General features: G+C 42.6%; 1 protein-coding gene across 3 annotated transcripts in view; it reads left to right on the top strand.

The window, feature by feature from the left end:
• The window catches only part of NRIP3 (nuclear receptor interacting protein 3), a 35,814-nt gene extending 20,296 nt beyond the window's left edge, over positions 1 to 15,518 (top strand). Inside the window, exons 4-8 of one of the 3 annotated variants that reach the window (XM_063117259.1) lie at positions 10,591 to 10,730; positions 11,988 to 12,040; positions 12,534 to 12,628; positions 13,765 to 13,848; positions 14,122 to 15,518. In XM_063117259.1, coding sequence (XP_062973329.1) covers positions 10,591 to 10,730; positions 11,988 to 12,040; positions 12,534 to 12,628; positions 13,765 to 13,848; positions 14,122 to 14,137 — 388 coding nt within the window. In that variant the 3' untranslated portion in view covers positions 14,138 to 15,518. Of the gene's footprint in view, positions 1 to 10,590; positions 10,731 to 11,987; positions 12,041 to 12,533; positions 12,629 to 13,753; positions 13,849 to 14,121 lie in introns of all 3 variants that reach the window. The other 2 variants (XM_063117260.1, XM_063117261.1) reach the window with 2 other exon arrangements.
• The last annotated feature ends 7,608 nt before the right edge of the window (positions 15,519 to 23,126 follow it).

Raw genomic sequence — 23,126 nt, 5'->3', positions numbered from 1 at the left:
ATTTTTCTTTTGCTCCATTGTTTCCTCCTCTCAAACAGGTTTTATATGTTTTTGAAGCTACACAAAAACCTGTTTAGAAAGAGCTAAACCATGATGAATGTATACACCCCAGACAGCTCTTTTTCTCTTTTTACAAACTCTCTGAAAAAAACTATTGTGTTTTAAGCTGTCCTCATGCACATTTGAAGTGTTGGACATCAGGAGGCATTTTGACAATCATCCAAAAGGTCATCCAATCTGACCTCACCTTCTAATCCTGTATTTGACGGAATCTCTAAAATGCCCTGGGTTGTTCCAAAGCAAGAGACACTGAAGTACTGAGATCATTTCACCCAAGTTATAGAGTCAGTAACAATTTACTCATTAAGCACCCCCTCATGCTGAGTAAATAAATGCCAGTTTTCTGTAATTTCTAATGACTTCTGTGAACACGACTGTAGCTCTTATTGGCAGGGGAGAGCGACACCTATTAGTGAGCAAATCACTGCTGAGTAATTGACTTGCTTATTGCACAAAGTTATCATTATACATTTAGGGGTTTTATGCTGTAAAATAGTCTCCCCTCCTGCAGAGCAGCTGGCACCATTTCCCTTCTTCAGCCCACTGGAGCCCTGTAGGGATATTTCTGGAGTAGGATCGGCAGGCAGACCTCTCTTTCGTTAACAGCTCAATGGCAGGTGGGCATTCTAAAAGTCATGGTTGTACTTGTAGGGATGTTGGAAGAATCCATTTGGGAAGTGGAGCATGATGGGTTTTCCTAGTTTCGGTTCCCGCTGCGGCACCTGACTCAATCTGCAGTGAGACGGACCAATTTGTGGATTGTCTGGGAATTTGGTGCATTGGGGGTGGATGGGGGAAGTTCTGCAATTGTATGCAAATTTCGGAACAATTTGTGCAATTTTATGGCTGAATTTGTGTAATTTGCGCAAATTTGGGTGTAATTTGTGAAAATTGCTCAGACATTTGCGCACATTGCAGAACCGCCAAAAAGAAATGTGGGAGAAAGTTCCTGGAGTCCAGGGAACAGCCTGTAGCTCAGCTCACAGATGGAAAGTGATTCATAGCTGTGGAATTCTGTTGAACCAAAAAGGAACCAGATCTCCCACTGCAGCACTTTTTGAGGCTGGGGAAATTGACAAGTCCTTTGTCATAAATACAGAATATGGGACTTCTGAGCTAAACAAAGGAAGGTGTGATGAGGATGAAACTGACAAGGAAATTCAACTGACTCTGCATATGGCAATTTGGGTTGAAAAGTCTGTGTACCACTGGTATATAGAGTTAATTCTCTGAAAGCCATACTCTCCTAGTGCCACTCTATTATTTATTTATTTATTTATTTATTTATTTATTTATTTATTTATGTCACACCATCAATGTACATGGTGCTGTCCATTTTAACATGGACTCACTTCTGCTCAGCCCTAGAGTTTATGTTAGTTATCTTGGAGCTCCTTCAGATGGGGTAAATCGTGTTCCCTTACCGTGACTCTGTTTCCTGCTTCTTTTCCACTTCTGCAATGAGCTGTAACTACATGAGGAAGAGAACAGGGACGATGTGGCTTGTACAGCCTCAATGCAGTTGAATGGGACAGCGCCCTCTAGTGAGCATTTTATAGCACAACTTTGCCTTCACATGGCAGGAAAACCTGACAAATATCTATATATCCAGAAGAGTCGGGGAGGTTTTAAAACAGGAAAATGGAGCAGGAGATGCACAGGAGGCTGATGGCATTTTCAGAATGACCTGCAAACATCCATGAGTGGCCAGTAATGAGCATACTATAAAGCGCTCGTTTAAAGAAGCTCCTAGTCTCTGGAACATGCGAAATGCTAATGAAGACAGAAGTGCCGCTGAGTACATAACAAGTGCATAATTCTTACTAATGATTTGCCACAGCCCAGCTCATAAATCTGGGTCTGTGTTGGAAGAGTTCTCAAGTTCAGAAGTTGTGCCTGGCAGGCAGGCAGGCAGGCATAAGCCTGAGTCTCTCTGATTTGAGAAGTTAACTTAAAACCTCAGAGGCTCAGGCGGCAGGTATGATGTTAATTTGTGCCAGGGAAATTCGAGCCTATATTTCCTGGGGAGGAGGAGGGGTGGAAGGAGAGAGAACATTGAGTCTAGTAAGTACCATATGGCGATCAATCCTTTGGCCACGTATCTCAGCCAGAAGTACGGTCTACCCACCAGGGCAGCACAGAACAAGCTTCCGTGTCAACACAGTGAGAATGTCTAGATTAGCCAGCTGTGCTCTTCCTTGACAATGTGATAACGCCTGATCCCACATGCGGTTTCAGCTTTTTGAACTAAAAGGCAGGGGTTTACATGTTTGCATTGCAATCATTTCTGTGATGTCGAAGTACTAATTTCTTCTGTCGGATTGCAGAGGTTAGTGAAATGCTAAAAATTCAACACAAAGTCTAAAAACCAGCAGAAGATTTAAGATTTAAAATTGGAGTTATCGAAATACAGTATGAGGCCTGACTATTGTAGTTGCTAGTTTCACCATTCTCTTTGACCACGGGTGCTTCCATATGAGTCTTTTTCCAATCCTCTCATCTCAGCACAGGTGAGTCCTGCTGCCACGCATTCTAGCATGCACCAGCATTGGGATCTGCATTGTTATCCCTGATCTCATATCAGAGATAATAGAGGGAGATGCTTTCCAAGGCAATTCCTGCGGGGGCGGGGCTTGCAGCTTAAGCCCCACCTGCTCTGTGGGTCTGATTCTGTTGTCCTGCAAGCCGGAGGTTCTACATCCCTGTTCTATGCTGCTGACAGAGTTGACTTATTTATTCCTGTGGGGGGGGGGGGGTGGAAACAGATTAGGTTTCTCCCAAAATGTCGTACTCCAGTTTTTCCAAGATATCATTTTTCAGTACTGGTTTATCACAATTTTTGGAGTTTCTGGCACTTTTGTGTTAACATAGAGATTAATAATTTAATGCCGTAAGGATGGTCAGAGATGATGTTCATCAGAAGGAACACTGAGGGACTGTCTACATGTTGGGAAAGCACCGCAGTGGCTGTGGAACTGAGCCTCGTCGGTTAGACGATACAGATGCAGCTTCATAGCCACCATGGGGCTTCCCTGTGATGCTCTGATTTGAAAAAGTCAGGATTTACCTCAACTTTTTCAAAGGGAGTGACATCAACATGGCACTTTTGCCATGTAACATCACTCAGCAGCCAATCCGGGGCAACCTGGGGGAGCAGCCTGGTGGATGGCGACCAGCAATTGATTGCCTTCCACCAGGAGAAGGGTTGGCTCTGGGACCTAGATGGCTGCCAGAAACCCCACGCTCCCCCCTCGGCATCAGGATTACCCGACACCGTGGCAGGAGAGGGAAAGTGCGAGGTTGAAAAGGGAGCCGGTGCCATGAAGACAGCCCCCAGGATGCATGCAGAACTTCAGAGAAAGTGTTTTGGGTTAAGGTGCAAAAGGCTCAGGTTAAATCCATGTTCAGCTATGGTCACTCAGCCTCACTTGTTTGTAATGGTCTGAGATTTAAAGCTCCATCACACTGGGGGTTAACACACTCCCTACCTTTGTGTTTTCGTTCCTCAGTTACTTCCTCTTTTCACAAGAGGAAGTACACAACGAGCACGAGGCCCATTGAGTCCACTGTTCTAATGGCGCTACTTCTCCTGCACACAGCAGGAGAGAGCAGCAATTCCGAGTTTAAAAAAACATTGGACTTAATCAGGGTTTTTTTTGTCATGCAAGGAAGGCCAGAAGGGGAAGAAAGGGCGCAGGAGGCAGACGACGTTATGCGAGGGACCTGAGCAAACTCCGTGAGTGCCCAGTAACGAGTGTGCAATAAAATGCTCGTGGGATGGAGCTTATAGTCCCATCTCTGTAGAAGCTCTGGGCCAAGCCAGTTATCAAAGAGACTGCCTGCAAGACAAATATATGCTATTTTGAGTTCCTTGGAGGAAGCGTGGGGGTAAAATGTAACAACTCAATACAGAATGTAAATTAAATAATTGCAATGGACTTTGCTGTAAAGGGCTATCTAAATTATTAATATGTTAATCAGAATATTTAAAAGTTACAGAACATAAAAAGGAGAATTGGGCATCTTAGCTTTTGGAATTGGGAGTACATGTTGCTACATTTAACTCATTGGGAGAAGTTGGGACATGCAAGAAAGTGGAGGCAGGCTCATTGCCGGTTCTGGATGGAGTTGCACTCCCTTGGAAAGATCAGGTTCATAGTCTGGCAGTACTGCAAGTGGCCATGGCAGGTCTGAGTGCCTTTTACCATTATCCGCTGCGTCACCTGCTATGGGTTGGTACAGGTGCTAGTAACCTCAAGACTGGATTACTGCAATGCACTCTATGTGAGGCTGCCATTAAGGTTGCTCGGGAAGCTGGAGCTAGTGCAGAATGCAGCAGTTGGCTGTTGTCAGGAATGGACCCTTTTCAGCATGCAATTCCTTTGCCAAGGGAACCACACTGGCTGCCTATTCGCTTTCCAGTCAAGTTTAAGGTACTAGTGTATACCCTAAACAACTTGAGGTAAGGGTGCTTGAGAGAGTGCCTTCTCCCTTACCAACCTGCCCAGTCACTGAGGTCATTAGATGGCGTGTTCCTGGTGGCGCTGCATGGACCAATGGCCTGATTGGAGTCCACCTGGAGAAAAGCCTTCAGTGTGGTGGCCCTTTTCTAGGGAGCTCCCTACCTCTGGAGCTCAGGCAGGTGCCAACATTGCTGTTTTCAGCACCTCCTGAAAACACCTTCATTTCAGGAAGCCTTCATTGATTAACTAGCCGTGGTTTTTTTTTTTACTAGAATTTTGTTTTTAGTTTATTTTTTAATTTGGTGTCTTATTCTTTTATCTTTTTACCTTTTTATTGTTTACTGCTCAAGAATCTGTTTAGATGTGGAGGGGTATATAAATGTTGTAAATAAATAAATAGAGTGTACTGAGAAAAGGAGCCTTTTCCCTTGCCTTTCGTAACACTTTTAATAGAGAGGAAAATGGATCCTTCAAAGAAGCGGCATCAAAATGCCTTTAGCTTTGGCTCATCTATGCATAGGTCACGGATGACTCATCTTGCAAAGGACAGCAGTAGAAAAGTACCTTAAAGGAGACAGAAATGAAACGAGGAAAGGAACTATTGCTTTCAGACAGATTGCTTTTTTTAAGAACATGTCAGTTCTGCGCACAAACACAGCCAGAACAGTGTTGTCGGGGGAGGAGGGGAGAAAAGCAAACATCAGGGAATTGTGATTGCTTTCGGATGTACTTTGTTCTAATCCATGTATTGTCACATCCACTGAGTTTGCCTCTTGCATAAGCCCCATAGAAACGAAATGAAAAGAAAAGGATTGTGTTCGAGCCCAGCTTGCATTTTATTATGACATCAGAATCATTTTAAAAATGATTTTTAAAACAACGGTAAGAATAATGGATGAGACATTTCTATAGCAAAGATTTTACAACTTTACTTTTTAAAAGATTTCTTGGATGTGCAGTACATTCCCTACCTTTCTCTTCTCTAAGGTTATCTCCAGGGCAGCCTTCTCCAACCAGATGTGTTGGAATACAACCCACATCATTCACAGCCAGCATGGCCAGGCCATCTGGAGGGTACCACGCCACGGAAGGCTGGTTTAGGGTGACCCAGTGTAAAAGGGGACAGGGCTCCTCAATTTTTAAGAGCCATGCAGAGGGAATTCCAGCAGCTATAGTTTTTCTTATTCCTGTATGTCAAGCTGCATTCTCTTTAATTTCCTGCTCTGCATACAGGAGACCTTTGCAATGTTCATTCTTAGAGCTCCATCACACCGGAGGGAAACACACTCTCTGCTGTCGCTTCTCCGCCCATGTTTTCATTCCTCAGTTACTTCCTCTATCAAAAGAGGAAGTACACAATGAGCATGAGGCCCATTGAGTCCGCTGTTCTAATGGCGCTGCTTCTCCTGCACACAGCAGGAGAGAGCAGCAATTCCGAGTTTTAAAAAAATCAGACTTAATGAGGGTTTTGTTTTTGTCATGCAAGGAAGGCCAGAAGGGGTGGAAGGCACGCAGGAGGCAGACAACGTCATGTGAGGGACCTGAGCAAACTCCATGAGTGCCCAGTAATGAGCGTGCAATAAAACGCTCGTCAGATGGAGCTTTAAGTATGTCCACACATGGATATTGCCCATGCTCCTGACTAGAGAACACATTTGGAACACTTCTAGATCAACTCCAGAAAGCTGGCTCTCCAGAATGCATAATTCAGTCTTGTCAGTTGTATAATGAAGACAAGGAATTTGCATAGACTGAAACCTTTTATTTATGTGATCTGCAGGAATTGGATACCCAACATGAACTCATCTGATCCCTAAAATAAGCATGAAAGTGAAGATGTTCCAAGATGTGGTGGCTATAATCTGTCTAGATCTTGATAATAGGAGAAGAGCCATGGCTCAGTAGTTCAGCCCCTGCTTTTCATGCAGAGGATCCAAAATTCAATCCCTGGTAACTCCAGGTAGGGCTGGAAAAACGCCTGCCTGAAACCCAGAAGAGCTGCTCCCAGCCAGGGTTGACAATACTGGGCTAGACGGACCAATCGTCTGACTCAGTATAAGACAGCTTCCTTTGTTCCATATTTGCAATCATAACAAAACAAAGGAGGGAAACTGCAAATGATAACAATGATAGCACAAACATAAAAAAAAACACAAGAATAAAAGCATATCCAGTCACAATAACTGCTCACAACAACTTTTTCTTAACCAGCCTCTGTGTGTCCAATATACAAGAAACCTCCCTTTTTGTTGAATCAACCTCATTTTTAAATCTGCAGAAAAAGTACATATGGAAGCCAAAGCTTAATCAATTTCCCATTGATCAAGCTGTATAGAACATTCCAGTTTCCTATTCCATTCTTCTCTAACGTACTGAAAGTCCAGTTTATTACATTCCAAATACATTTATAAACAACTGTTGTAGGCTTGTCCTTCTGAAAAGAGCCAGTTAATTCCTCCAACATTATAGAAAGTACTGGAGCACTCATCTATATATAGATGCCAAGAGATGCTGTATTTGAATATATTGCCACCCAGCACTAGTTGATAAGTGATATCCACTCCGCAATATAGAAAATGGTAAGAACTCATCATCCAATCTTATTAGTTGATCTACACTAAAGTATAAATTCCGCTAACAACCCAGTTCCTTCACATACAAAAGACTGCTTCTCAATTTTTAAATCAGGATTCCTGATAAAGTTAATTTAGCACGACAATAAGGGTCACACTGGGGCTGATGAGACCTTATATACCATGTTTCTCTAGCCACAGAAATTTTGGATGGAACCATCCCTTACTTTCTAATGTGCCTAGATTTTAGTGCCATCCAGCCTAAAAGAGGTGCCAAGTAGTTTGACTCCAAAACAACCCATAGAGGAGTTTAAATAAATAAATAAATAAATAAATAAATAACTTCTGTTCATTGATACGAGATAATAGGTGAGCCTTAAGAGGAAAAATATATCCAGGTGCAGCTTGTACCATTCTATCAGAAAACCATCTGGCCCTGGACCTTTCCTATTCTTCAAATTATCAATACACGCTTAACCTCCTTGGCCCACAAAGACTCTGCAAGTAGCTCCTTTTGCTGCAAATCCAATTGTGGGAGGACCAAATTGAAAAAGAAAATGTCTAATTCCTGATTCATCAGATCGCTACCCATTATGTATAGTTCAGAAGCAAAGGTCTTCCTCTACTGGCCTAGCAGCTGGGTTCATGCCAAAAAGATAATCCTTTGAAGCACCAGGCTTTTGAAAAGATTTGAGACTGGATCTATGGCGAAGACAAAAGACAACTGGAAAGTGAATGAAATACTGTAGATTCTTCTGCCTATCTGAGTCTCAAGATTTTGAGAATGCATGTCATCGGTCCACCGCTTCCTTCGTATAATGTGGGAAGATCATTACACACCAATTCTGTTTTCCCCATCCCTTGCTCTTCACAAACTAAATCTTGAAAATCTCACAATAAAAGGGTGTGGCTTTTCAGGTGAATGAAATGGGGGTTCAAATGCAATGTGCATGCTCAATATCTAGCTGATAATCATTTGATAAAAACACAAAAAAGCCTCGGTAAAAGATGAAGATTGACCTTGTTCAGGCTTCTCCAGAATCCCAATAATGCATAGGTCACAACAGTGAGAATGAGGCCATAGCTAGACCTAAGGTTTATCCCTGGATCATCCAGGGGTCAAACCTGTTCATCTAGGTGACACACAAGGCATCCAGTGCTCAGGCAGGGGCAAACCCTGGATGATCCCACGATAAACCTTAAGTCTAGCTGTGGCCAGGGTCTCAACCTTAGCCTGCAAAGCCAGCCAACAGAAATCATGGGCGGCAGTGTTGTCTTCCAGGTGCAAGCTTCTAGATTCTGTAGCATTTAATGTTGTGGAAATGCCATCGATAGAAGTTCACAGCAGCTCAATAGAATCATTTATGTTTTTGAGATCCACAGCCATCACTTTAAGGAGTGACAAAGGGCATTTCTACACCAGCCTGGTGTAGAGGGAGGGAGGGAGGGGGGAGGATCTCATGATATCCTGATCGCGAGATCCTCCCCTTAGTCCACATGCGGGTGCAACATCTTGCGACCGCCATTTTTTAAAATTTATTTTGTAAAGGAGCTGCGCACATGTTTGATCCAATGAAAAGTGAGGTGTTTTTTTTAAAAAATGCCCAACCCCGCTCCCCCCTAACCCCGATTCCTTCCCTCTACTGTTCCCCACTACTTTCGCGGAGGAGGGAAGAAGCCAGGACAGGCGGCCACACCTCCCGCGGTCTTGGGATGATCCCGAGTCCATGGGAAGAATAGGATTTTCCCAGGGATTAGAAACGGCCATAGCTTCTCCCTCAGATTCTTCCAAGATCCCATGGCTCCTGTATTTGGAGGGGCTAAAGCTGGCACACTTTTCTTTTTCACACTTCTCTTGCCCACCATCGAGTCAATTTAAATGCAAGTTTAGTCAATAACATGAAGTTAACGAGAGGAGTGAAAAAGAAAAAGACCCCCCCCTGCAGTTACCTGCTTTCAACTAATGTAGAGATTAAAACAATTATCCAGATATAATAAAGCAGAAACATAGGAGTAAGGCAAAACACATCTGACTATGTTGCCACCTCACCCGGAAGTCCCAGATATGAACTTGGTTCAGTGTAAAGCATGTAAGGGAAGAGGGAGGAGGTCAGGAATTAAAAGTATCCCCAACTGCTACTTGACTGAGCAATGGAACATTGTGTATTAGCAAAAGATGAACGGATTGCCAGTTTTTAATATGTTACTAATTTGTTCCCATTTCCCACGAGGGCAGACTGGCACAATCTGCTATTGAGCAAAAACATCCGTGCCTTCCTTCTTTCTACAAAAGTGGCTCAGAAGCCATGGACTGAAAAACATAAGATCGAGAACATATTCTCTCAGTTTATTATAACAACTTGGTTTTCTTTTCTTGGAGCACTGTGGATTACAGAAGCCCCACGCCAAGCCACATCAGCTCCATCACACCTACTCATTTGCCCTGGTTTGCCCTCAAATTATCCACATTCATTTCCATAGTGTATGAAAGCCTGAGCACTTACCCCTTTGCACTTTTATGTTTCATTCAACTTTATACCTTTCCTCTCCTGCGCACCAGTGTATCGCTGTTGTTCCATTGAGATGCACTCTCAAATCTCCTTTGTACCTCCCCCTACAGTTCATTGGTTGGTGGTAGTTGGACACCTCGCCCTCCCTAGTAATCAAGATGGGGCACTCCTGGCCTTGCACTGCTTTTTCCAAGGAAGTTACTGAACTCTTGGGGAAAACTCTCTCTCCCCTACCTACTTTTGTGATTATTCCCTGTTGCCTAGGCTATGCCCGTTCCCCTCACCCTGCCTGGAGGCTTTGGAGTGTGAACTGGAGAGGGTTGCAGGGTTGTGTAAATCCCATTGATTTCAACTGCATTTACATCCAATTCATACAAAAATCCCATGCATGCTTACCTTTGAGTAAACCCCATTGAACAGAGACAGACTTACTAAAATGGGGTTTACTCAAAGGTAAGCGTGCATGAGATTTTAGTATGAATTGGATGTAAATGCAGTTGAAATCAATGGGCTTTACTCTTTTGTAAGGAAACTAGCAGATCGCTATTTTATAAACCTGGAAATGCACAGTTTAGCATGATCAAACGATCGATCCTTTACACTTGCAGACTACCAGGAAAAGGATTTAAGGGGTGGGTGGGTCTCAGGTTATGCCTTATTCAGCAAAACCTCATTTTCTGTGTGTATTGGATGCCACAATGCCTCTTTAATAAGGGTTTGTCAAACTCCAGCTAATTGCTGGAGGTGTAACACAACTAATGCTTCTTTTAATTGTATATTTTGGTGATGCCCAATACTTGCCTCTTTTGGGGAAAAGGTTATTTTACAGATGAATCTGTGATAGCTCCTTTCACCATATCAGAGGTTAATTAATGATCAGGAATGATCTGTCCTCAGTTTCTGGATATAGGGCAGCACAGGTATTGCCACCCCCAAATGAGCAAGCTCCAGAGCTAAACCCAGTGGCTGTTTTTTCATGTGCAGGCTGATGGAGCATATGAAATCCTTCAAGTCTGAAAGTGAGAAGATTTCATTGCCGCATAATACGAAAGTGATCGGTCACATAGATCATCTGTCTCTTACAATGGGCACGATCCACGTGGACTGTTCTGCAGTTGTGGCAGGTAAGTGTTCATGGAAGCCAGGTGCCGTAGAGCAGGGTGTTGAACCTCAGACCTGTGATCCAAATTTAGCATTCCTCGGACCCCAGTCCAACCCTCCAGGGTTCCCCAGATGATCAAGTCCCCTTCCCTGGCCTCACCCTCTTTCCCCTGAACACTGATCCATTGATGGTTTCCTCATTTCTGCATATTTCTCCCCATTCTAAAAAGTTGAAATGCCTCTCCAAAGGCTTAGGGACTGTCTTCACCATGCTGAGTTGGCACCATTCCCCCGCCAAACCCTGTAGTATCACTGGTGCAGGGTGGTGGCAAGTAATCTAGATGAAGGGAGGCAGCGCAGGCTTTCTGGTGGTCATTAGGCTCGCTGGGCCCACCCCTCCCCCTCCTGTAGCTTCCATTGGGAGGTCGCCTTCCACCCGGGAACGCCCCTGGAGTAGTGCCAGAGCGAGGACAGAGGGCAGAAGAGCTGTGTTGACCTCACTCGGGCAGGAAAAGTCGGGGTAAGTCCCTGACTTTTCTGCTGCAGTTCTTGGGCTCTTTGCCATGGGGTGGCTCTGAATCAGCAGTTGCATCATATAACCAATGCAGTGCAGATTCGAAGACACCCCGGGGCTTCCAGAGCAGATAGACAGTCCTTAGTTGCTGGCAATAAGAGATTTAAGCTAAAATAGGCTGGCATTTTGGCCCCACCACTTTTGCCTCTGGTCCTGCCCACCACTGGAATTCAGCCCTTGAGAGCTTCTCGAAATGGAATTCAGCCCTTGCGCTGAAAGAGGTTTGGCACCTCTGCCATATAATGGCTGTACATTCCGATGCACTGCCTGCATTTTTAAAAAAAACCTGTTTAGAATATTTCTCAAGCTGCTTGGTTGTTCTAAGCGCAGAATATTTGAGCTGCAGAGATCTGTTTCTCATAGTTCTTGAAGCAGAACAGCTTTTTTCAGAGAGTTGAAGATGGGTTGAAAGAGGGATCACTGTTTGTGTTGTGTATTCCATTTCACTTTTGTGTTTGGCAAATGTGTTTGGATTGGAAGGGTTTTAAAAATCGTTGCTGAAATCCTCGAAACCTGTTTGACTAGAGGTGACAAGCAAGAAAAGAGAGAAATGTCTCAGGATGCTGTTGACAAGTTTATTGTGAACAAGCCCAACGCTAGGGTGACCATATGGAAAAGAAGACAGTGCTACTGTATCTTGAAGAGTTGTCTGGAAAAGGGAATTTCAGCAGATGCTGATACTTGTTCTTCACTTCTCCTTTTCCAGAAGATAATGAGAGAAACTTCTCCCTGGGGCTACAGACACTGAAATCTTTGAAGGTAAGTCTCCCTCTTATCCCTACCCCCTTTACTTTTAGACCCAGTTCGTACATGACTGGGTATATTTTGCATGATCCATGTGCTTGTTGTTTCCGCTTTTAATTAACAACCCAGGAACACCCTGTTAAAACACCATGGATTAAAAAAATGCAGAGTTAACCCAATAACAAACCATGGGTAATTGTTGGCTTAACTCTGTGTTGTTTAGCCAATAAACATTACAATAAACATTAGCCATTCCTGGGTTCATACATTATGGAACAACCCAGGAATGGAGCATTCCTGAGTTGTTTATCTAAAGGAGAATGACAAATGCACGGGAGGCAATTTGCTCAGCACTTTGCTTATCCTCAGCAATTCTTGGGTTAAACAAACCAGGAATTACCACTGTGGCGGGTGAACCAGGTCTTAATATCCTTTTGCTTAGTACCGAGGCAATCTTAAAACTATTCTCTAGACTATTTTCTTATATTCACATTTATTCTTCCTTTAGTGTGTGATAAACATGGAGAAGCATCATCTGGTCCTGGGAAAGACAGACAGGGAAGAAATCCCTTTTGTCAGTAACTCTTCTGCACATGAAGAGAAGTGAGTGTTTTATCTCTAAAGCTGCACTGATATTTAGGATGATAAACATGCAATCAGATCATTGGCATGGTGAATATGTGGGACAAGAGGATTCTGGCTGCAGTTGGCATTGGCAATGGCATATGATGGAGGAGTCTTATGATTGTTCATCATGTGCTATCCACAGTGCATTTAGTGCACCACTGAAAAACTGCCATATGTAGACTGAATGAGCAGTGGGAAAGAGCTGAATATAATGCGTGGATATATTTAAGGATTTTATACCCTGCTGTTGAATAGGTTCCCAGGGCAAGGTACATAGCCACTGATAGCAATGTGGTTGCTTCACCACATGTACGTGAATTCCGTATTTGCACATAACGTTTGAAGCTGCTCTGAACCCTGTCCTAATTCACTCCTTAGCTGACATCCTCACCATACCAATTGGGTTGTGTAAATGGACCCTTTGTGTATGTGCTCCAAAGCCTTGGGATATAAACTTTGTCAAAGCAGCAATCAGAGTAAATCTAGTTCAAAGCACTGGTCCTGATACAAAATCTATCATATTTTCTGGATCTTTTGGTGGGTTTTCAGTTTCCCCCCTTGGGTCATTGTTTTAAGTGAGTACTTGGCATGTGTTTCCAGAAAGAGAGCCAGGGTGGGGGGCAGGGGGAGAGAATGGCATACCATTCAGCATATTTAATATTGATGGGGGACCAAATTGCTGCTTGACACCCAACAAGTTGTGATGTATAAATGTACCTCAGGAGAGTGAAGCGGCCACTGTAGGCAGCTGATTTGGGGTGTCATGAAAGGGAGCAAATTGTTGTCATCAAATTTGTTGTATTTTTATTTCCAGGGTGGGGGTGAAGCATCTGTGGGATTTTCTGCCTTAGGTACCAGAATAACTTGGCCAGCCTTGGAAACTATGTACCTTGACGTGTGTTTGCTCTACCTCAGGCAGCAAAATTTCTTGGGCCAGTCCTGTTCCAAAGATATGACCTTAAAGTATATGACCACCCCACCCCCGTTAATATGGTGATCAGTCATTAGAGAGAGAGAGTCTATGAAATCATAGATTTTAGGTGAAGAATCTATTTTGCAAAGAATTGAAAAAAAATATGAGGTGCCTTACTTGCTAAACAGTTATTTCCTAGGGCACATCCTCAAGGCCGCTACCTGCGCTCCTGGTTCAGTGCTGTAGCACACAGCTGGAAGCCTGGGAAGTGTCCCTGGAAAAGGCAGGTACCTTTTTCCTCCAGGATACCCTGTGCTGGTCCAGTCCAGGCCGGTCTTGCCATCGTCCCTGTCAGTGGAGTGGACAGGCTGGGAAGCAGCGTGGGTTGCAGCCCCTGGGGCTTGTGGAGAGCGTGTGGGTTGGATACACTGCATGAGCACATCCAGTCATATGGACATATCTTTGCTATAGCATTAAGAAATCAAACCTAGTTAAACAACAACAGCACCCAAACCCAACTCACTTTTGAGAGACTGCTTTATTCATCTTGTTTCAGCTCTTCTGAGGCGTGAAGCAAACTGCCCCATGGGCTGCGAAGAAGCGGAGTGGTTGAAACAGAAGTTGGCAGCAATACCCCACCCTGCTAGACTGCAGCTGGACGATAGCTAAATGAAAAAAGAGGCATCTGCCAGGAGCCTAGGGCAGCTTCAGCTTCAGCCATTCACTTACCATGCCAAGAGTCTGGACAGCGGGCTTGTAAGTGCACGTCCGAGTCCACTCTTCAAAATGGTGTCCACTTTACGGCCATTCCAGTATGAAAATGTCTGTTTGGAAAATCATCTCTCTTCTTATGAATGGTTTAGTGAAATGAATCACTGCTTGTGAAATTGGAGGGTGGGGGAAGGACAATTTTGTAACTTCCTCTTTGGAACTGATTGTATTTAACTGCAATGAGAGATTTTGGGCATCAGATTTTTAGAACGTATTTTTCAGTGGCTGACATCACCGGGTCATAAAAAAAAAGGGTATATTTCTGTGGAACTTAGTCCATCAAAACACTCAGATACATTCAGAGGGTCGGAGGTGGTATGATAAAGCCATTGAAGCTTGTAATATTACGGCTTTGATTCAGGAGGAGGGTGTTGATTATCACAGATTTCTCCTGCCCCCTGAAAATCTGCTCTGGAGGATTGGAGGACCTTCTAGAAAAGTGTGTGGGGTGTGTGTGTGGGATCTATAAGGGGAAGGGGGAATTAGTGACCATTGCCTCCCCACTTCCCTGCAGCAGTAGCCTCCTCTGAATATCAGTCCCGTCTGTGAAAGGAAGGAGCTCTTCAATTCACAGAAGGGACAACCCTGTGAATTTTCCAAATGTGCATATTGCCCAGAAAATTATGAAATTTGAATCTCATTTTTGAACTGTAAAATATCCAGTTTTTCATAATAACATAGTTAATTATATTTTCAGGTGTTTTTTTTTTAAATCTATTTATTATTTGGAACCATAATACAGCATACAACAGAACAGCAGTATCTGCTTGCTCTGATACTAATATTTTAGAGTCTACAAACCATTATCTACCAGTGATATTTGTTTCATTAAATTTGGAAAACCTAAGCCCTCTTTTTCATCTTGGTTGCAATATTGTTTTAAATAGATGATGATGATGATGATGATCCCGTAAGAATCAATTTGTACATTTTTGCCAGGGGTTTAATTTAGCTCTATCAATAATGATAGGCAAACCTCTAAATAAACATTCTGGGACAAACATATTTTTTATTGCTGCTTGATTATTATTTTATTCCTACTTAAGCTGGATGCTTTAAGGATCATTGAAAGAAATCTAGAATTCTACATTTAAATATGTATACCATTTGAAAGCCAATGTACTGATCCCTTTGTATCTCCCATGGTATATTGCTGACAATATATATTTTTCTAGGTATATTCATATTTAGATCTAGAATTTCAGATATATTTACATTTATCTTATAAGCAGTCAACCTATCCAAGAGTCTAAAAATGTAGAGTTCTGGGACTGATTCTTTAATATAGTTATGGTTTTGCAGGTGTTTGTGGGACAAAACCTGTTTGGGCAGAGGTGACAGCGAGACAAAGAAAATGAATTTATATAATAGGCGCCATGGGAAACAATATACCACCCCATAGACGAAGCTCTCTGGGCAGTTCACAAAAAATGAAAAACCATTAAAATGCATTATATAAAGTATAAAAACCATTCATGTAAGGACAAAAAAAAAGATAGCACACACAACAACAACATATATTTAAAACAATGTAATTCTCTTTTAAAAATTGTTTGTCTCTAGTCATGTTTCCTTTGGCTCCATTCTCCCTAATGGCATGATTCGCAACAAGAAGAGCAACCATCATCATACAGTCTTAGCCCATCATCATCTCCCTTGCCCTCTTGGGGACTGCAAATTCACCACCTGACTGGAATAATATCTCCAGCTATACAGGTAGATTTCCCACTGTTCTAGCCATTGACCCGGTTCACACATAACAGCGGCAAATGATGGGTTACACATCAGTGGCATGCACCTGACATACGCTGTAGCAAATCATGGGTTAATCAACCTATGATTTGTCATTGTTACATGCAGATGGGCTCATTGGGTATTGAGCCAGACAGAGAAGGGAGCTAGTTCTTCCCTGCTGCTGGGGAAGAGCAATATTGTTTATTTGATTCCCTTGGCAAGCTAGAGTCTTTAGAACATAAGAACAGCCATGCTGATCAGACAAAGGGTCCATCTAGTCCAGCACTCAGTTCACACAGTGGCCAATCCGCTGTTGACCAGGAACCCACAAGCAGGACATGGGTGCAACCACACCTTTCCGCCTATGTTCCCCAGCAACTGCTGCAAAATAGGCTTACTGCCTCTGATACTAGAGGTAGCACTTAGCCATCAGGACTAGTAGCCATTGATAGCTTTTTCCTCCAGGAATTTATTCAACCCCCTTTTAAAGCCATCCAAATTGGTGGCCATGACCACGTCTTGTGGTAGTGAATTCCATAGTTTAGCTATGTGAAGAAGTACTTCCTTTTATCTCGCTTGAATCTCCCACCAATCAGCTTCATGGGATGACCCCAGATTCTAGTATTATGAGAGAGGGAGAAAAATGTCTTCCTATCCACATTTTCCACATCATGCATAATTTTGTACACCTCTATCAGGTCTCCCCTCAGCCTCCTTTTTTCCAAGCTAACAATCCCATGTGTTGTAACCTTCCCTCATAGAGGAGATGCTCCAGCCCCTTGATCATTGTAGTTGCCCTTTTCTGCACTTTTTCCAGCTGTACAATATCTTTTTTTAGGCATGGTGACCAGAACTGCACAAGTCAAGGTCTAGTGCTGCTGTATGCTTTGTTGACTTCTGACTGTACTCTTTGGTTTTGTCCTCTAGGCCGATAATGCCTGGGTCATTTCCCAGTCCTGTGATTCTTCCTGGGCAGTGCTTTTCTATAACTTTCTTAAGCTTTCTTGCTACCAGAAATAGGCCTTCTTACATTGTTTGGGTGGTATTATTCTGGGTGGTATTTTTGGATCACCCATTTAGTTGTGTGAATTAGCACCAGAATAAGTGTGTTGTGACTGTGAAGTGGATTCGCAAAGTACATAGTGTAGCCTGTGGTTGTCCATTTGACTCGCCATGTCCCCAACTTGCAGTTCAACTTGTATGTACAATTCTGCTACAAATGGGTTGAGCTGCAAGTAAGAGTGTAGTGAAGCAGTCGTAAAACTGCAACAGTATATACTCAAAACTGTTTTAACCCATCTTCACATAGCAAGATGGTCATCTAAACTGCTTGCACGCCCACCCATGCATACAATGGCAGCGGGCAATATATTCCGGACAACTGTCTTAGACACACACTCTCTTCCTTTCTGAGAACACGGGGGGCTGTTTTGTAGATAATTTCCCTCGCTTCCCATTACTCCCAATTCAAAATATTCTCCCTCAGCTTCTGTTCATAACACAGCTCAAGCCATTATACGAAGCTCCAGTGGCTATGATTATTAGTCTTGAACTCCATGGCTATATAGTTAGCATCCCAGATGTGCTTTAATTACAATGTTTAATTAAGTGCTTTGCTGGAAGGAGCTTCAGTAGACTTGGGTACTTGTGTGTGTGTGTGTGTGTGTGTGTGTGTGCTGGGTGTCAAACCAATAGGATACAATACAAGTTTTAGACACAATGCATTCCTTATAAACATTATCTAGTAGAATACACACTTCCACCTTGAAGAGCCATCACTGAAGTCAATAGAAAGAACTATTAGCACTGATGTCAAAGGGATGCAGGCCTTTGGAGAGGCATCAGTTAGTGTTCTTTCATCTGATCTGTCCCTTCTGACAATAACCACAAAGAACATGCTATGGCTGCAGCACATCTGGTATGCACAGACTGGTATTATCTGTATTTTAATAATTTGTAGTTTGGCTTTCTGCAATGGCATTTGATAACATCCATTTTTAGCACTGAGTATTATATTGCTCACAGATTTGAAGAATAAGCGTTTGGAGACATTTTCTTCTTCTGCCTATCATTGCCCATCTTAACATGTATAGTATTTATATAATTATATTTAAAACAAAAAGAGCAAAACTTTTATGTGTTTGCAAGATGAACTGCACTATGTGTATACCTGCCAACATGTAGTAGAAATATGGAATATAATTGTCTAAGTAAATATGTTACTGATGTGGTATTTGGCTAATTTATTACCTGAGTGTTTATTACTGTGATGACTATGAAAATAAAATACAATGTTAACCTTCTATGAAAGTGTATTGATTTGTGTGTCCTTGATCTATCTATCTATCTATCTATCTATCTATCTATCTATCTATCTATCTATCTATCAATCAATCAATCATCATGACTCCAATTACAGTCACCTTGATCCAGAGCCCTAGTGAAATGTGTTCTGGTGTAAATATGGAGCTCCTGTGTATCCAGCCACTTTCTCACTGCAGAAATGAAGCCCTGCATATGCAGGTGATTCCCATTCTCTTCCAGAAGAGATACCATATTCTTCATAAAAGTGAATGGGAAATGTGTATATGAGGAATGAGTTTCAAGGTTATGGGGACAGGGGGAGAAAGAAAAACAAAAAACTTCCGGCATATTAATTATCTTTACAAGTAAAGCAAAACATTACAAATGGATAAGCTTTAGTTGTGATATTTATGAATCGCTAGATATAATAAAATCCCTCAGCAGTTCACATATAAATATTAAAATCACATTTAAAATACAATATTAAAAGCACAACCTTAAAAACAATTCTACTTACAATAAAAACAATACAAGGGGTAGTAAGATGTACCACTCTCTCAAGGGTTTTTTCCAGACTCAGGGCTCCTAGCACTACCAGTCAAAAGGCATTGAGCAGCCTTATGAATGAGGCAGGGCGATTACACTGTAAAAGCCACATCTGGAAGCACTCAAGTATTCTTTTTACTGAACTTTTTAAATAACTGCCCTTTTGCTATGTTATTAAGAAACCTGATTCTTTCTTGTAGAGTGAGGTGCGCTATGATTTATGGGAGCTTTCCCTTGACAGCCTTTCAACATGAGGCATTTATTGTGTACTCATGATTCCATGGTAGCTTGTCATCATTCTGATGCTGTCATCCTGCAGGGCCTCTCCTGTGTCCCCCACCCCCAAACGAGGGAAGTCTGGTATTTGTGTGAATGGAAGCATAAAACTGCGGTGTATTTGTGCAATTCTGTTACACCACAGCACCACCTAGAGGTTGGGTAATGGAACATTTAGAAAGGCAGAGAAAGGCACATACCACCACCCACCACCAGAAAAAACCATGTGTAAAGGAGCCGATCTTAATCTCACCAAGAATCTAGAAGCAGACATCTCAGTAAAGAGGTGGGGTAAAAGCCTGATGTAGAAAAGTCCTTTAAAAGAAACACATGAATTGGCCCTGTTGTTGATAAGGGTTGATATCACAATAAGCTAAGGAAGCCCTAGGGTGCTTCCACATAAAGCTTTTATTGTGCCACCATCACCCTGACCCATTCACAGAATTTTACCAGGGGTCCAGACATTGTTATCGCCCTTTTTAACCCTCCTTTGCTTTCCCACCATTTCTTACGACTTTTTTCTTACCATGGAAAATCTGTTAAGGAGAAAAGATGGAATAACTGCCCAGTATCTGCCCACATGGAATAACTCCCAGTATAACTAGGAGCCCTCTGTCTGGCCCAGGTAAGTGAGTTCTAGGGGGGATTTGAATTGCAAAATAAATGAGAAAAGTTTATGAAATGAAATGAATTGCCTAGGTACCACAGGCTTTCATGTTAGTTGCAATTTGGTTTCGGAACTTTCCTGTGGAAAAAAAGAAACATACATTTTTGCTTAGAGCATGAGAAGATTATGCAATTTCTTTCTAAAACAGTCATTATGAATTTGTTTATGAAAACTCTCAGGGCATATCTGTGCCATAGACCTAAACTGGTTTAGTATGCCTTCCTCTCACTGGAACCCTAAGAACTATAGTTCTGTGAGGTGGGATGAGGATCTGTAACAAAGAAATTGCATTACTCTGACCAGAGTACAATTCCCAGAATACTTGGTGGTTGGGCGGGCAGGTGGCATGACAATTTAACTGGTATGAAGTCAATACCTAATGTCGAGTGGGATTGCAGATCACAAGACAAGCTGAAGTCTCATTTATAAATGCCAAGAAGCTAGATAAATTCTTATGACCAGAGGAGACAGACAGACAAGTTTTTAAGTGAATTAAAAGCAGAGCCAGATTTAGGAACTAGCCATGGCTTAGGGCCTCATATTATGCAGGACTTTTAAATATATTGGAAATCACTAAGATGTAAGATAAATGAGATGAAATTGCTTTGACTGAAATATGTTGAAAAGTCTGGTGTGACTTACAGCAAAGTTGCCTTATAGAGAGAAAATGTGGCAATACAGTATTGGAAGCAATAAACACAAATTAGAGCCAGTTTAAAAGTAGTTCAAATCAACTTACTTCATTAGTCCTTTTATACACATCTTCAGAGAAGGCTAACACTGTTTAACTACAAGCAGCCCCTAATGCTGGTGGTATCCCTTCATTACCCTTCCTATAATAATGTAATACAACTTTTCCCTCTATTTTTATGGTATGGGGCCTCTGAATCTTCATGTGGCTTGGGGCCTCAGCATGTCTTAATCTGGCCCTGGTTAAAAGGCATTTGGCTTTCTTATGTACACTGACTGAACACAGTAGGGCATTGCTTCCCATAGTATACATAGCCTAGGCCCAACATCAGGACTTGACGTGGGTGGGCAAATGCCAGGATGCTTCTAGGGCTGACATAGTCAATGACATCCCTCCCTCCCTCTCTCATCTTCATTTCCTCAGAATCCTTTGATTCCCCTCTATGTCAGAGCCCAGAGAAAAGAAGATGGTGGGCAGCTGCAGCCTTGGCCCACACTGCTTTGCCGTGCACATGTTGCCCTGAAACTATGCAAAGAAAAGAGATCCCTGCTGTGCCACCACCTGTTAAGCTTATAATGGGGGTTGGGGCTACCAGGATGGGACAGGGCCCAGGGGGTCCTCATACCAGATGCTGGGCTTCATATACATACTGTTTCATATACATACTTTTTGTCTGGTTGGTTTTGCACATCTGGTCAAATAGGTTTTGCAGGAAGCCAAGCAAGGCAGTTTCCAAAAAATCAGAAAACAAACCATACTCAAATAAAAACATAATAAAACATTAAAAATAACTTTAAACACCATATTAACCATAACAATTTTTAAAAGCCAAGCTAAAAAAACATATTGACCTCCTTCCTGAATGTAGATATAAAAATATGTATATTTTTTGCTATAAAAATAAACATATTTACAATATAATTTAAAATATTTATAATAAACTAGCTGTACCCGGTGTAACATATGCCGTTGTAGCATATCTTATCTAAGCTCTACTTAGAGTAGACCCACTGAAATGAACGGGACTCGAGTGAGTCATGACTCACTTCAGCCCAGTCGAGGAGACATTAAGCATCCGAGAGACAGAAGGGCTGGAGTGGGGCGCGGGCTGCTTGGAGGCCATCGATACAGCACCGTCTGGCAGACCTGGGGGGCAGGGAGGTCGGGGGGAGCAGGTGCCCCCCTCTCCCTGGGGTTCCTGTCAGCCTTGGGCCGCCCACCCAGTTCGCATGAGATTAGGCTGGGGCCTCGGCTTGCAGCAGGCGAGCGGCCTCCCACCCGGCCACCAAGGGCCCCGGCCGTGCCTCACTCATGCTCTGGTCCATGGCACTGCCCCCTTCGTGTGTGGGGGGGGAGCGAAGAGGCAGAAAGGGGGGTAGGATTACCTTGAAAAGCCCGGAGGAGTCGGGCGAGGGGCTTAGCAACCTGTATCAGCTGATGTTACACGTTGTTACTGTTGCTTAGCAACCTGTATCAACTGAAGCCTGTACGGAAACATAACTAAGCATTTTATATAGATAGATAGTAAGTAAGAATACGTTGCTGCTACCACTAATGGCCATTATCTGCCTGTCTATCATTTCCTAAAACAAATTAAATGCTGTAGTGTACAAAAATAAACCAATGTAGTTTTATTTGCAGGGTTATAATCTAAACAATACAATAGCCAATAGTGATTGGGGAGAAATTCTCTCCTGATCCCATCATACAGTATATACTAATAGTGATTTCTATTGTCCTAGTGTTGATCCTTATGTATCCAAAATGGAAGCATCAATACACAAGAAGGAGATATCAGCAGGCTTGGGAGAATCTCAAAGTTTGCAGACATATTAAAAAAAAAAAAAAAAGAACCTTTAGGGGAAAAAATCTTGGGGGCAGGAAAAACCCCAGAACAGCCCAATGAGCATGCTAATTGTGATGGTATGCTGAAGGACTGTTGGGTTGGGAACAGAAAACTGGGGAGGGGGAATGGAAAGTAGAGCCCGGAATCCTGAAAAGAAGTGCTTCACACTGCAACATTTTACTGGAGGGTCGCATTTGTTTATGCTGGCATGCTATGAGGAGACATGACCCCATCTGGACCAGACAGTCTAACACTGTTTCTAACAGTGTGGCTCATCAGATGTTTCCAGAAAGCTTACAGGCAGAGCACAAATTCACAAGCTTTTTTTTTTGTGAACCGCCCAGAGAGCTTCGGCTATTGGGCGGTATAAAAATGTAATAAATAAATAAATAAGCTCACCCCTGTTTTATGTCTCCAGCATTTGGTATTCAGTGTTTTGCCTCTGAACATGGACATTCTATTTCATGATCATACCCTCCGTAAATCTGACCAGCTACCTCTTTCAAAATTCTTTCAAACTAGTGGCTGTCACCCCATCCTGGTTCAGCGATTTTCATAAGTCACCTATGCAGTGTCTGAAAGGGCACTTCCCTTTATCTCTTTCTGTACTGCCAAACAATTTCCTTTGGTGACCCTGAGTTCTAGGGGGAGGGATGATCTTTGCTGCATGTGGACGGAACAGCCCTACACTGGTTGAACAATAACACCATGACACTAAAAAATGAC

The sequence above is a fragment of the Elgaria multicarinata genome, chromosome 2 (assembly GCF_023053635.1).
Source record: "Elgaria multicarinata webbii isolate HBS135686 ecotype San Diego chromosome 2, rElgMul1.1.pri, whole genome shotgun sequence".
Lineage (NCBI taxonomy): Eukaryota > Metazoa > Chordata > Lepidosauria > Squamata > Anguidae > Elgaria > Elgaria multicarinata.
This window is presented reverse-complemented; position numbering and strand designations above follow the sequence as displayed.